The sequence below is a fragment of the Rhipicephalus microplus genome, chromosome 1, assembly GCF_043290135.1.
Source record: "Rhipicephalus microplus isolate Deutch F79 chromosome 1, USDA_Rmic, whole genome shotgun sequence".
Classification (NCBI taxonomy): domain Eukaryota; kingdom Metazoa; phylum Arthropoda; class Arachnida; order Ixodida; family Ixodidae; genus Rhipicephalus; species Rhipicephalus microplus.
In genome coordinates this window covers 99296485-99308135 of record NC_134700.1, presented here as the reverse complement: position 1 = coordinate 99308135, position 11651 = coordinate 99296485, and the positions used below count along the sequence as shown (strand labels likewise).

The 11651-nt window shown below is 42.8% G+C and overlaps 1 protein-coding gene across 1 annotated transcript in view; it reads left to right on the top strand.

Annotated features, from left to right (window-relative positions):
• Nucleotides 1-9654: 9654 nt before the first annotated feature.
• Nucleotides 9655-11651, top strand: part of LOC119177926 (phospholipid-transporting ATPase ABCA3) — a 175109-nt gene continuing 173112 nt past the window's right edge. Inside the window, exon 1 of the mRNA XM_075886165.1 lies at nucleotides 9655-10053. Within this exon, the coding sequence (XP_075742280.1) occupies nucleotides 9765-10053 (289 nt within the window). The 5' untranslated portion in view covers nucleotides 9655-9764. The remainder of the gene's footprint in view (nucleotides 10054-11651) is intronic.

The following is an 11651-nucleotide window of genomic DNA, read 5'->3' as shown; positions in this document are numbered from 1 at the left end:
GCACACTCGGCTATAATTCAATATAATACGTTACAAATCACAAGACACTCAAACAACGGGCTACACAACGCAAGATACTATCAAAACAAAGGGCACAAACAACACGCACTACAATCTAATCTCATGTATTAACTAACCAAGACACTTATAGACTAAAATGTTCGTCAAGCGTGTTCACTCCAAAGTTCTTAGAACAAAACTTCAATGGTTCTCTTAGGGGGTGCGCTTATTTTACAACGAAACCCATAGGTAATGAATATCGGCGAAAAGTGCTCAATGGGAAATGATAACCAAAGTTGGGGTACCTCCCACGGCCGATATCTTCATTCAAAAGTCGAGCTCTGTGTTTCCGAATCAATTCGAGAAAAGAAAATTGGATAAGCACTCACCGGGAAAATTTTACACGATTCGTATTTGCCCGGTAAACTCGGATTTTAGGGGCCAGTGTCACTGTTTCGTTTTTTAAGCAAAGCGCATGTTCTAAGTGGTCACTGATTCATTGGAAGTTTTGCCAATACAAACGCTACTTCACGTCAACAGTATTTCGTCGACCGCACCCAGCGCATATGGTCGTGTGTGAAGCAAGACATGTGCACTTCAGCATAAGTAAAGTCCCTCGCCAAAGGCGAATAAGGCTCCCTTAGGAGCATCTCGCGGGTCACATAGTACGCAACACGCTGTAGCACCCCAGATCTTTGCGTATGTGCGTACTTCCAGTGGTAAGTGATGTATATAAAGAGCTCGCCGTCAGTATGCTGGATAACGCATATGGCGAGTGGCGGAGTGATTTATGCGTCAGCGGTGACAGACTCAGGTCAGCGGTTGCTATCTATCTATCTATCTATCTATCTATCTATCTATCTATCTATCTATCTATCTATCTATCTATCTATCTATCTATCTATCTATCTATCTATCTATCTATATATCTATCTATCTATCTATCTATCTATCTATCTATCTATCTATATATATATATATATATATATATATATATATATATATATATATATATATATATATATATATATATATATATATATATATATATATATATATTGTGAGAATTATTTATGCGTCCCATCTTTTCATCTGTACATACTCATCACCACCTGTCAAGTTTAGGTTGTGGGGCACATACTCGAGACAATAAAGGAGAGTCTTGAGGGTACTCGACTCCATCATGCAATATATTTATTTATTTATTGTACCCTCAAGGCCCGAGGGCATTACAGAGCGAAGTGGTGAACGGAAAATTATACGAACTTGGGTAGTAAATAACGGAACAAGAACGTAATACAGCAGTGCAATAAAACAAACGACTAGAAATAGCAGTACATACAATGTAGCAAGGAAATGATTTGCAATAATATTAAACACAAACAAAGTAACATGACATTAATTCCTGTTTATACAACTTTACAACAATAATAAGGTGCCATGAATTCAAGTTAAACAATGTTAGCCGTAGCCTTTCGAAAAAGTTTATTATCGATGATGGTGAATATATCATTGGGAAGGTGGTTCCATTGTCGAGATGTTCTAGGGAAAAATGAATGATTAAAGGCGTTGGTGTTTCCTGCTTGAATTCCGACTTTGAAGCGATGGTCTACACGGTGCGATAAGTAATGTGGCTGTGAAATGAAGTTATTATGAAGAAATGGGTGATTCCATTCCATGGCCAGGAATGGCCAGGAAAGTCAATTTTGATCCTACGATTTTTCAATGTAGGACAGGCATATGTCTATCAAATCAATCAATCAATCATATGTCTATCGCTTTAACGAGCTAAGAATGATTGTAACAACATAAAGCTTGTCATTAGATGCGTTTAGAAGAAGTGTTTAACGATCTAGAGTACCAGGTACTCTACTATGAAAGAGCAGATACGCGCGACTGCTGCTTCCGTTAACGTGTCTTGTCATGAAAAGTTGCATCGTAAGAACTGCAAAACTATACGCTAAACACGTTACCACAGTCGAGGGATAGTGGCTTGATGACTTATTTCATGCAGTAAAACCACACTACTTGTCCCCATACGGGCAGTGCACCCACTACCTATGATATTTGCACGGTCAGCACAATCTTAAAAAAAATTAGAAAACAGTTGGCAACGCATGCATTTCCTTGTCTCAGCGTATTTTTCTGCATTTGCGAAACCCCTCTACTATAGCCAGCAGCTATAGTAAAGCTTGAAACTTTTGCCGTTACTAACCAGCAATGCTTTCTTGTTCTGTTTAATACGTAGATACCAAGCCACATACGTTGTCAGATCTCTCGTAAACACGTATGTCTTGCAGTAATTATGACACTTAAAAAAGAATTCAACCAATCTTATTTTCGTCGATAACTTTAGAATAAAATTTCGTACTAAGTGATGCCACACGTGTATAGAAATTAATACGACAATGTGTACGAAACGTTCACTACCTTCCTGAATTATATGGCTCCTAACGAGTACACAGTGTGCTATTGCAAAGTACGAGCATAAATAGCCTTCGAACGGCTGATACACACTCTGCGATACCAGCTAAGTCTTGATATTCTATGTGTGTTTGCGTGTATGTCATCGTCTGTGATTAGCTGATGTCTCTATGTATGCTGTTGAGATGCCTACTTGCCTTGGCAATTACATGAAGTAATTAGGGCTCATAATTATTCTACGTAGAGAATTGCACTTCGCGTATTGCCCTATATATACTTCTGCAATTAAATTATCTTGATGTGTCAATGTACATGGGCATATGAATTTCCGGTAACTAACAAATCAGCAATTATTGATTATTTGAGTTAGCACTATTCACGAACCTTCTAAACAAGAAAGTTTCATTTTTCAGCATTTTACTACCTTATCTTACCAGGCAGTTAGTGTTTTTTGTGACAAGTAAACGGTTAGTATTTAGTTAGTGAATGAGCAGACCCTTTTTCTAAGAGTGCACGTTTGAACGAATGATATTTCAGTATTGTTAAAGCTTAAGTGCGTTAATTCTGAAATGACGAATTAGAGAATCGTCGCGTGGAGATTCAGAGAGGCGCCGCCTTGTTTACGCGGGATCAACTGCTTTGGATGGCTACCCGATACCATGCTTTCAAGAGTATACATTCGATCACTTTTTGTACGATTCATTTTGTAAAACTGTTCATTGCACACGTAGTTCACATGGCACACAAATCATCATGTATGAATGTTCGTGGCGCTGACCTACAGACCTTGGCGATAGTGTTTCAGGAAAATGCACCCGTGTGTGTAGGCAGAGGAAACAATATTGCAAAAACAAAAAAAAAAACAAAGAAAGGTGGGAGGGGGGGGGGGGGAGTAATGTGCGGCGATTTGCGCGCAAACTGGTGTAGGAAAGCTTGCTGTAAACAAACATCGCACCAGCTTCAATACTCGTCACAACTTAAAGAGGCACTTTTTCGAATATGCGTTCGAGTCGTCGACAGTGGCAGAAACAAAAAGAAGTGAAGGATGGGGAAAAAGCAGGCAGCAGAAGTGCTACCCAGGGAGAAAAAAATGACAAAGTTAAGGGTTGGTATACCGCCACCGCATAGTTCTGCATGACGGATATTATGACCTAGAGGTGTGGTTACGTGAAGAGCAGAGAGAAACTTCGGAGCAACACAATCTATATAAGGACAGAATAATAGGTGTGGTGCGGTGCTTAATAATATGCCATGCTTGTAATTAGCCAAGCCTACTTAAGTTATTGCTTTATTGTTAAATTCGAAGGTCTAGCTTACTAATGTATGAGGACAGCACGTTGAAGTAGTGCTATATTTTCGCAAAGAAAGACGTAATTTTATTCCAATTCCATTCCGTGTAAATTGCGCTTAATTCCATTCCAAGTTCATTCCTCCAAGCTTTGTCGCCATTTATTTATTTATTTATTTATTAGAATACCCTCAGGGCCCGTAGGGCATTACAGAGGGGGTGGGTACAACATATATAACACACAAGAAAAAAAAGACAAAATAAAGAAACAAGTATCAGATGCGCAAATCAGGAAGGCAACATAAGTCAACTAAAAATGTATAAGAATTCAAGCACATACAAGACAAAGATAGATAATGGAAACTGCGTATAGTTACAAGCATTGCTGAGAAATTGCAGTCTTGAATAACAAAGGGTCTGTTATTGATACAACGGAAGAGGGAAGGTGGTTCCAATCGGCGGCTGTTTTCGGTAAGAAGGCTGCTGAAAAGAATTTGGTGCGGCAAAACGGAATGGCAACCTTATGCTGATGATCAATGCGCGATGAGTGGTATGACGGTTGTGAAATGAGGTCTCGCTTCATTGATGGATTGTGAAAAAATATCTTATGAAAAAAAATGCAGTCGCGCCAGTTTCCTCCGGACAGTTAAATTGGGTAGGTCAAGGTTAGATTTCATTTCTGATATGCTAGCAGTACGGGAATAATTAGAACAAATGAACCGAACTGAGCGGTTCTGAACAGATTCTAACGCGTTAATTAAATTTTGCTGCACGGGATCCCATATAGCGGACGCGTACTCAAGCTTTGGGCGAATTAGTGATCGGTATAGTAGAATTTTGAGGGACAGCGGAGCGCGAGAAAAGTTGCGGCGTAAGTATCCTAGCGTTCGGTTAGCGTTATTACAGATGTAGGTAACATGCGTGTGCCAAGATAGATTGCTGGTAATGTAAACGCCGAGGTACTTATATGAAGAGACATGCTGGAGGGGAACGGCGTTAATTCTGTAGGTACAAGGGGGGAGAAATAGATCGCCGGGTTATTGACATGCATTTAGATTTGTTAGAGTTGAGAGTCATAAGCCATTTATTGCACCAGGTTGAGACAGTGTCAAGGTCTGACTGTAGAAATTGGTTATCATATTCATTGTTTATTTCGCGGTAAATTACACAATCATCTGCAAATAACCTTATAGCGGAGTTAATGCTGTCTGGGAGATCATTAATATATATAAGAAAGAGTAAAGGGCCTAATACGGAACCTTGGGGTACGCCAGATGTTACTTTAGAAAGAGGTGAGTTATAGCCATTAGTTGTTACAAACTGAGTGCGATTAGTCAGAAAGCATTCAATCCATTTAAGAATGTTCGGGTCAATGTTTAAGGCACTAATTTTCAGGAGGAGTAATTGGTGAGGTACTTTATCGAAAGCTTTTTGAAAGTCAAGAAAAATGCAATGCACAAGTAAGCCGCGATCTAAAGCCGATCCTATGTCATTAGTAAAATAAAGAAGTTGGGTTTCACATGAGTAACTTTTTCGGAATCCGTGCTGGTAGGGAGTAAAAAAAGAATTTGATTCTAGGAATGAGACAAGGTTGGAGTAAATTATATGTTCTAACATTTTACAAGGAACACTCGTTAGGGAAATTGGTCTGTAATTGAGAGGAGACTGTGTGTTACCAGATTTGTGCAGAGAGACCACCTTCCCCATCTTCCAGTCAAGCGGCAAAGTGGAGGTCTGAATAGATTGCGAAAAGATTAAGGACAAGTAAATTGATGAATACAATGCAGTGTTTTTTAGAAACTTTGAGTTGATTTCATCTACGCCACAAGAAGAGGATAACTTAAGCTTGTGAATTAAATTTTGCACTCCAACGGCATCAACGGTAACAGGATACATGGGTAAAAAATCACGACTAGGCATTTGCGGCAACGCAGAAGCAGAACAACTTGAAAAAGAAGTAACAAAAAAATCATTTAATGCAATGCAACACTCTTCACAGCGAACTGGCTGCCCATCTGAGTTCGTAAGCGAAATGTTTATCTTTTCCCTAGGTTTAACAGTTTTCCAAAACTTAGAAGGGTTGGTTACAAGAATTGAAGGAAGGGTATCATTAAGAAAAACGCGCTTGGCTTCCTTGATAGCTGCTCTGTATTCGCAAAGGACAGATTTCTACACGTGCCAACGGGCTAACGAATTAGTCTGCTTTGCCTGACGGAACAACCGTTTCTTTTTATTCCGCAATTTTTTTAAGTCAGTTGAGAACCAAGGGGGGCGTTGGCGACCCTTGATAACGTATGTGGGAATGTATCGCGCGATTAAAGATTCAACTTTCATTTTGAACAAGTTCCAGTTTTGTTGAACGCTGCGATCAAAGAAGCCATTAGCAAAGCTCTCAAAATTCGATTCGAGCTCACTGTTGATTGAGTCATAATCGCCGCGTGAGTAGTCTTTTATTGTTTTCCAATTGTTTGACCGACGCCTTAAAGAACCTGTTAGATTGAAGTGCACGAAACAATGGTCACTTATGCCTGGGATATATGAAATAGAATGGACAAGGTCAGGTACAGTGGTGAGAATCAGATCAAGAACATTTGATGAATTGGGGCCCATTCTTGTTGGTTGCGTTACGAGTTGGGTAAGGTTAAAGTCTTCGCACAGTTCCACGAAATGTAAACTGTCGGCTGAAAGTGAGCTTAATGAACAGGAAGGAAGTGAGCAGTTTATTTTCGGGTAGTTAAAATCGCCTAGAATAAAAACAGGTGTATGCGGGTGCCTTTTGACAATATCATTCAAAGCATCATGCAGTTGCTCGCAAAACTCTGGCGTCGCACTCGGAGGGCGGTAACAGCCACAAAATATGACATTTTGATAGTTGACATGGAGGGAAACACAGACAAATTCTAAAGGTGATGCTATTACTATATGGCTAGAAACTATATAATCAGCTACGGCTATAAGTACACCACCTCCTGGCGATTCTTCTCTATCACATCTGTAAATGGTATAATTATTTTCACAATCGAACAGCTCTACACTTGCAATGTTAGGGGTAAGCCAGGTTTCCGTTAACACTACAACATCGGCGGCACAGTTATCAAAAATTGAAGATAATGCATCCCGTTTTTAAGAACACTTCGTACGTTAGAATATAAAACTGAGTAGTTACGATAAGTAGCCGAGGGGTGAACTTTGTTAGGATAAGAGCGTATCTTCGTCGGCATGCGTAGCGGAGGACGAAGCTTCTGATGAGTTCTGCGCATTTGTATGCAGCTCACAAACGCTGTCGGTCACCGGAGAGTACACAAAGCACTTTTTGTTGATTTAAAGCTTATTGTACTTGACGGTATACTTCTCGCCACTCGCCCTGCCGAATTCAAAAAGCTTCTTGCGCACGCTTCTTGTTGCGCGGCAGAAATCCTCGCTGATTGACACATGAGACTCGCGAAAACTACTTCTAGACTGCAGTATGCTTTCTCGGAACTTAAAAGAAGCAAATTTTACGATCACTGGTCGAGATTTGCCAACTACGAATCTGCCTAGCCGGTGCGCGCGGGATATGCGGTCGTCGCTACTTCCCAAGTTTAGCTTCAGAGTTTCACTGAGGATTTGGCAAATTTTTTCTTCTGATTGCGCCCACGTTTCCGAATCGCAATCTTCTATTCCATAAAAAATCAAGTTTTCTCGGCGAGAACGATCTTCAAGTTCGTCAAGGCGCTTGTTAACCGAAAGTACCTCCGGTACCCGTTGACGATTCGGCTCGCTGCCTGAGACCCGGACACATTCCTCAACTGCGCATAATCGGTTGTCTAATTCTGCCACTTTTTGTTCAAGAGACACTTGCGCTTCTCTAACTTCGTTAATGGATTCCATAAGTTCTTCGTGTTTTGCGTCTATCTTAGAGTGCAGCCCCTTAATCAACGAGATTAACTCGTTGTATTGCTTCCCCGTATCTTCTTTTGGCGGGCCCGGGTTTTCCTCAACATCGCCGGACATAGCCAGAAGCCTAACGACATGAACGCACTCACAAATGGACATAAGCAAAACTTGTGGGCATGGAAGCATCAGCAAACAAATGTTGTTTGTTTTTTTTAGCATAGAGGGAAACCGGTGAACTAACCTGCACAATATAACAGAAGGGTGTCAGATGCGTGTACATCTTTGCCGAAGTTCCATGCCCACTAAAGGGGCGGCCGAAGATCCAGCTCCTTTTATAGCTGCCAGTTGATGCATCCGTCGATGCTGATAACTGTGGGGGGTCGAGCACCGGCAGGCATTCACGAACGCGCAAACCGGAAGGCTGGCAAGCGGGAAAGTCAGGTGATCGCATGGTTTGATTGAAGCGCGTGTCCAAGAACGCTACCGGGTGCGCAGACGCGGCTCCGGGAAAAAGACTGGTAGATGAGGCAATGACGGTCGAAATCAGCACAACATAACAGAAGGGTACCAGATGCGTGCACATCTTTGCCGAAGTCCCATGCCTACCAAAGGGGCGGCCGAAGATCCAGCTCCTTATACAGCTGCCATTTGATGCGTCCGTCGAAGCTGACAGCTGTGGGGGGTCGAGCACCGGCAGGCATTCACGAACGCGCAATCCGCAAGGCCGGCAAGTGGGAAAATCAGGTGATCGCATGGGTTGGCTGAAGCGCGCGTCCAGGAACGCCACCGGGTGCGCAGACGCGGCTCCGGGAAAAGGACCGGTAGATGAGGCTGTGACGGTCGAGATCTGCACAATATAACAGAAGGGTGTCAGATGCGTGTACATCTTTGCCGAAGTTCCATGCCCACTCCATTCATTCATTCATTCCCATTCCATTCCAGGGTCGCAAAAATGTGCAATGATTCATGATTCAAAATGATTCAATGATTCAGTTCCGCTGTGGCAACTTCGTCACACTGCTTTGGATTCAGTACACTGTACTTTGGGAGAGGGTAGGAGCGCTCGTGTTGCTTAGGTAGGATGCAAATGGCTTTTTGGGGGAGACAAGTGCCACTTCTGAACCCCTTGCCAACACCCACGCAAATAACCGCTCTGTTCATGCCAGAAATTGTATGAACGCTGGCGAAGAGAAAACGTTGAATCGATTTGGCGTAAGCACTGTCTGACTATAGTTGGTAATTATGATCATAATCATCAGCACCATCAGCAGACTGTCTTATGTCAAAATTTTCCTGTTGCCCTTCGCAGCTTTGGCAGTCGGTTTCTTAGGGGATTAAAAGCCCGCCAGCCATCATCGTGGGCCGAGAGGTATCTTTATAATTTGCCGTTTGGTCAACGAAGTGCCTTCTTAATTTGCCGTCTGGTAACGGTTATTTTGATGACGTACTTCCGTGATGAAAATACGTTATTACCGCGTAGCATAATACATTCGTGTTAAAATGCCCTTTGCGATTCCATCAAAGTGTGTCAGTACTTCTTCAAGCTGTCTTGCTGGTACATGAATTACTATCATTTGTTTTATATTCATCGTCATTTATTGCGTAGAAAAAGCTGTGAACTAGTCTCAGAAAACTTTGTCCAAACGTATCGAAACTCTTAGCGGAATATGAATATTCGCCTGAGGTACCAACATTTGACAGAAGAAAGTAAACACAAAAAGTGTTGGCAGGAAATGTTCCGTCTACTTTCTGTCGTTTAGTTTCTCCATGTGCTACTTAATGAAACAAATTCACAGCGTTATTTATTCACTCTCATAAGACGGTTCCAAGGCCTTACGTTATGGAAAGTCACGATGAAATCACACTGACGTCGTCATGTCGTCACAAATTTTGATAACTCAATTGTGATGTCATCACCATCGCTGCAAAATGCCGACTCCGACGGTTATTTATCGCGTTTGGTGCGGTATCGAAAGCTTTCCCCTTACTGATAGCTTCTTGCTCGTCCATTTTTCACTACTGAAGCACTTCATTGCTTTGACGTCACACAGCAACCCAGAATTTCGCGCTCGTTTGCAGAACGCTGTCGCCAGTGATCGGCGTTCTATCCGTCCGGCAACACTGAAGAGAGGAGCGGTCTCGAGCGATCGAGAACGGTCTCGAAACCCAGACGGACATGAGCCTGATCGTAGCGCTTTACGTGGTCAAGCGTCGGCTGTGGCTGCAGACGGTGCGGCGCCACTACGTTGCCATGCTACTCGAGTTGCTGTGCGTGGCCGCAATGTCGAAGCTGCTACTCCCCCCATCCAAACCTGACACGAACGGGCATGCACTGAGTGCGCGACCAGAAGCCATAGTTTACCAAGCCTTGGAAGCCGACAAGCAAATCATGCCCGTTCTGGCTGTGGTGTACAAGCCTCGGAATCCCGTGATGGATGATCTCATCATGAAATCCTTCGTCGAAGGTACGCAAGCTATCAGTGGATTCGCAGTGCGCGTTAATTGCATGAAGTTTGCGGTGCAGCACAGCCATGAAGAATGATTACGCTGCGTTTCATGCATCAGATGCGCCACTGTGAAAGCTATCTATGCACGATGTTTGGTCAGCAATGTGTGCAAGTCCGCATGTCTCGCGCTTTTATTTCGTCTTCGTAAACATGACCTCCACGACTGGCTCCGGCTGCGCACTACCGAAACTGACCGCGGAGACCACAATACGAAAATATACACGCTAAGCATGCAGAGTGACAGCCATATAAACAGTGGGTTCGTTCGTTTCTAAGCCACAAGTCATCTTTACTCCATTGTCAGCCTAAAAACGAAAAAAATAAAACCACAATACGGGGCCTAAAACAACGTAACTAGTTTTTGGTGCAAATGCATCTACTGAAATAAGTTATATTTCACTAGTTTTCACACTGCGTAGCACATGATGTATGAGAATGGTGAGACAAAAAAGTGTTCATAAAGAAGTGAAGATGATGGACGCGAGAAGTACTCTGCGCGACAGTTTTACATCAACCGAACCACGAAAATAGGCTGAAGAATCTTTACGCGAAAGCCAGGGGCTCGCGTGAAGAAATATTTTGCATGTTGAGGCGTGGAGGAAAAGGGAAACAAGGATTCAACTATACTCATTATGTACGTTTGTGTGTTGATATTGTCGCGTCTTTTTAGATGTCCAGGTGAGGTTTATTAAACGTAGAAGTAGAGCAGCAGAACTCTTGCCAGGGGCGTCGCCCATATAGACGTGCACTCAAGAGGCGGATAGCGCGTGCACTTTCTTTGTATGGCACGTCTGCGTAAGCATGGCATCCACTATGTACTACGGCTGGAATTATTCCCTCCTCGGCGAAAAATAGCATCGCCTCGATGCTGCAAGGTAGGTGTAGGACACAAAAGTAAACAGATTACGCAGCGCGATAAGATAAGGACGATGAAAGGTAAAGTTGAAGCAGTAAATGAAGTTTAGGTGTAATAAAAAAAAGGATATGAATGGCAGGAGAAATTATGAACGCGCGAAATAAGGTTCCATGCGCAAGACATGAGCTTGGTTATCTTCGTTTTGTTCGAGTTGAGGACCCGCTGTCCGGAATTACCTTGTAGTTCACGTCACTCACGTGGCGCAGCACGTTATAGGGTTCAAAGTACCCGCTTAGCAACTATTCCGAGAGGCCACGGCAACGAACAGAGGTCCACACCTAAACTTGGTCTCCTCGACTGAAGGGCACGTCTCAATGGCGGGTATTGTAGTGTCGTGTATCTTCCTGCTATTGCAGACCGATGTGCAGCCGCACGTGGAACACACGCACAGTATTGAAAATTTTTCTTATGTACTGATGAACTGGTCGGAGAGCAATGATACGTTATGAAGGAGCGCACATAAGCACAATTTCTAGCACATAAAATTACGCAAACATAAACGTTGGACTGCAACTGGTAGCAGCTGAACCGCAAGCGGTGGAAGGCAACAGCAGAGCTTGTGACCACTTACGAATTTGTGACTGCTTGTGTTAATTTACGCGGGCGTGCTTATGATTGAGTCCGTTGTGCACTATTTCAC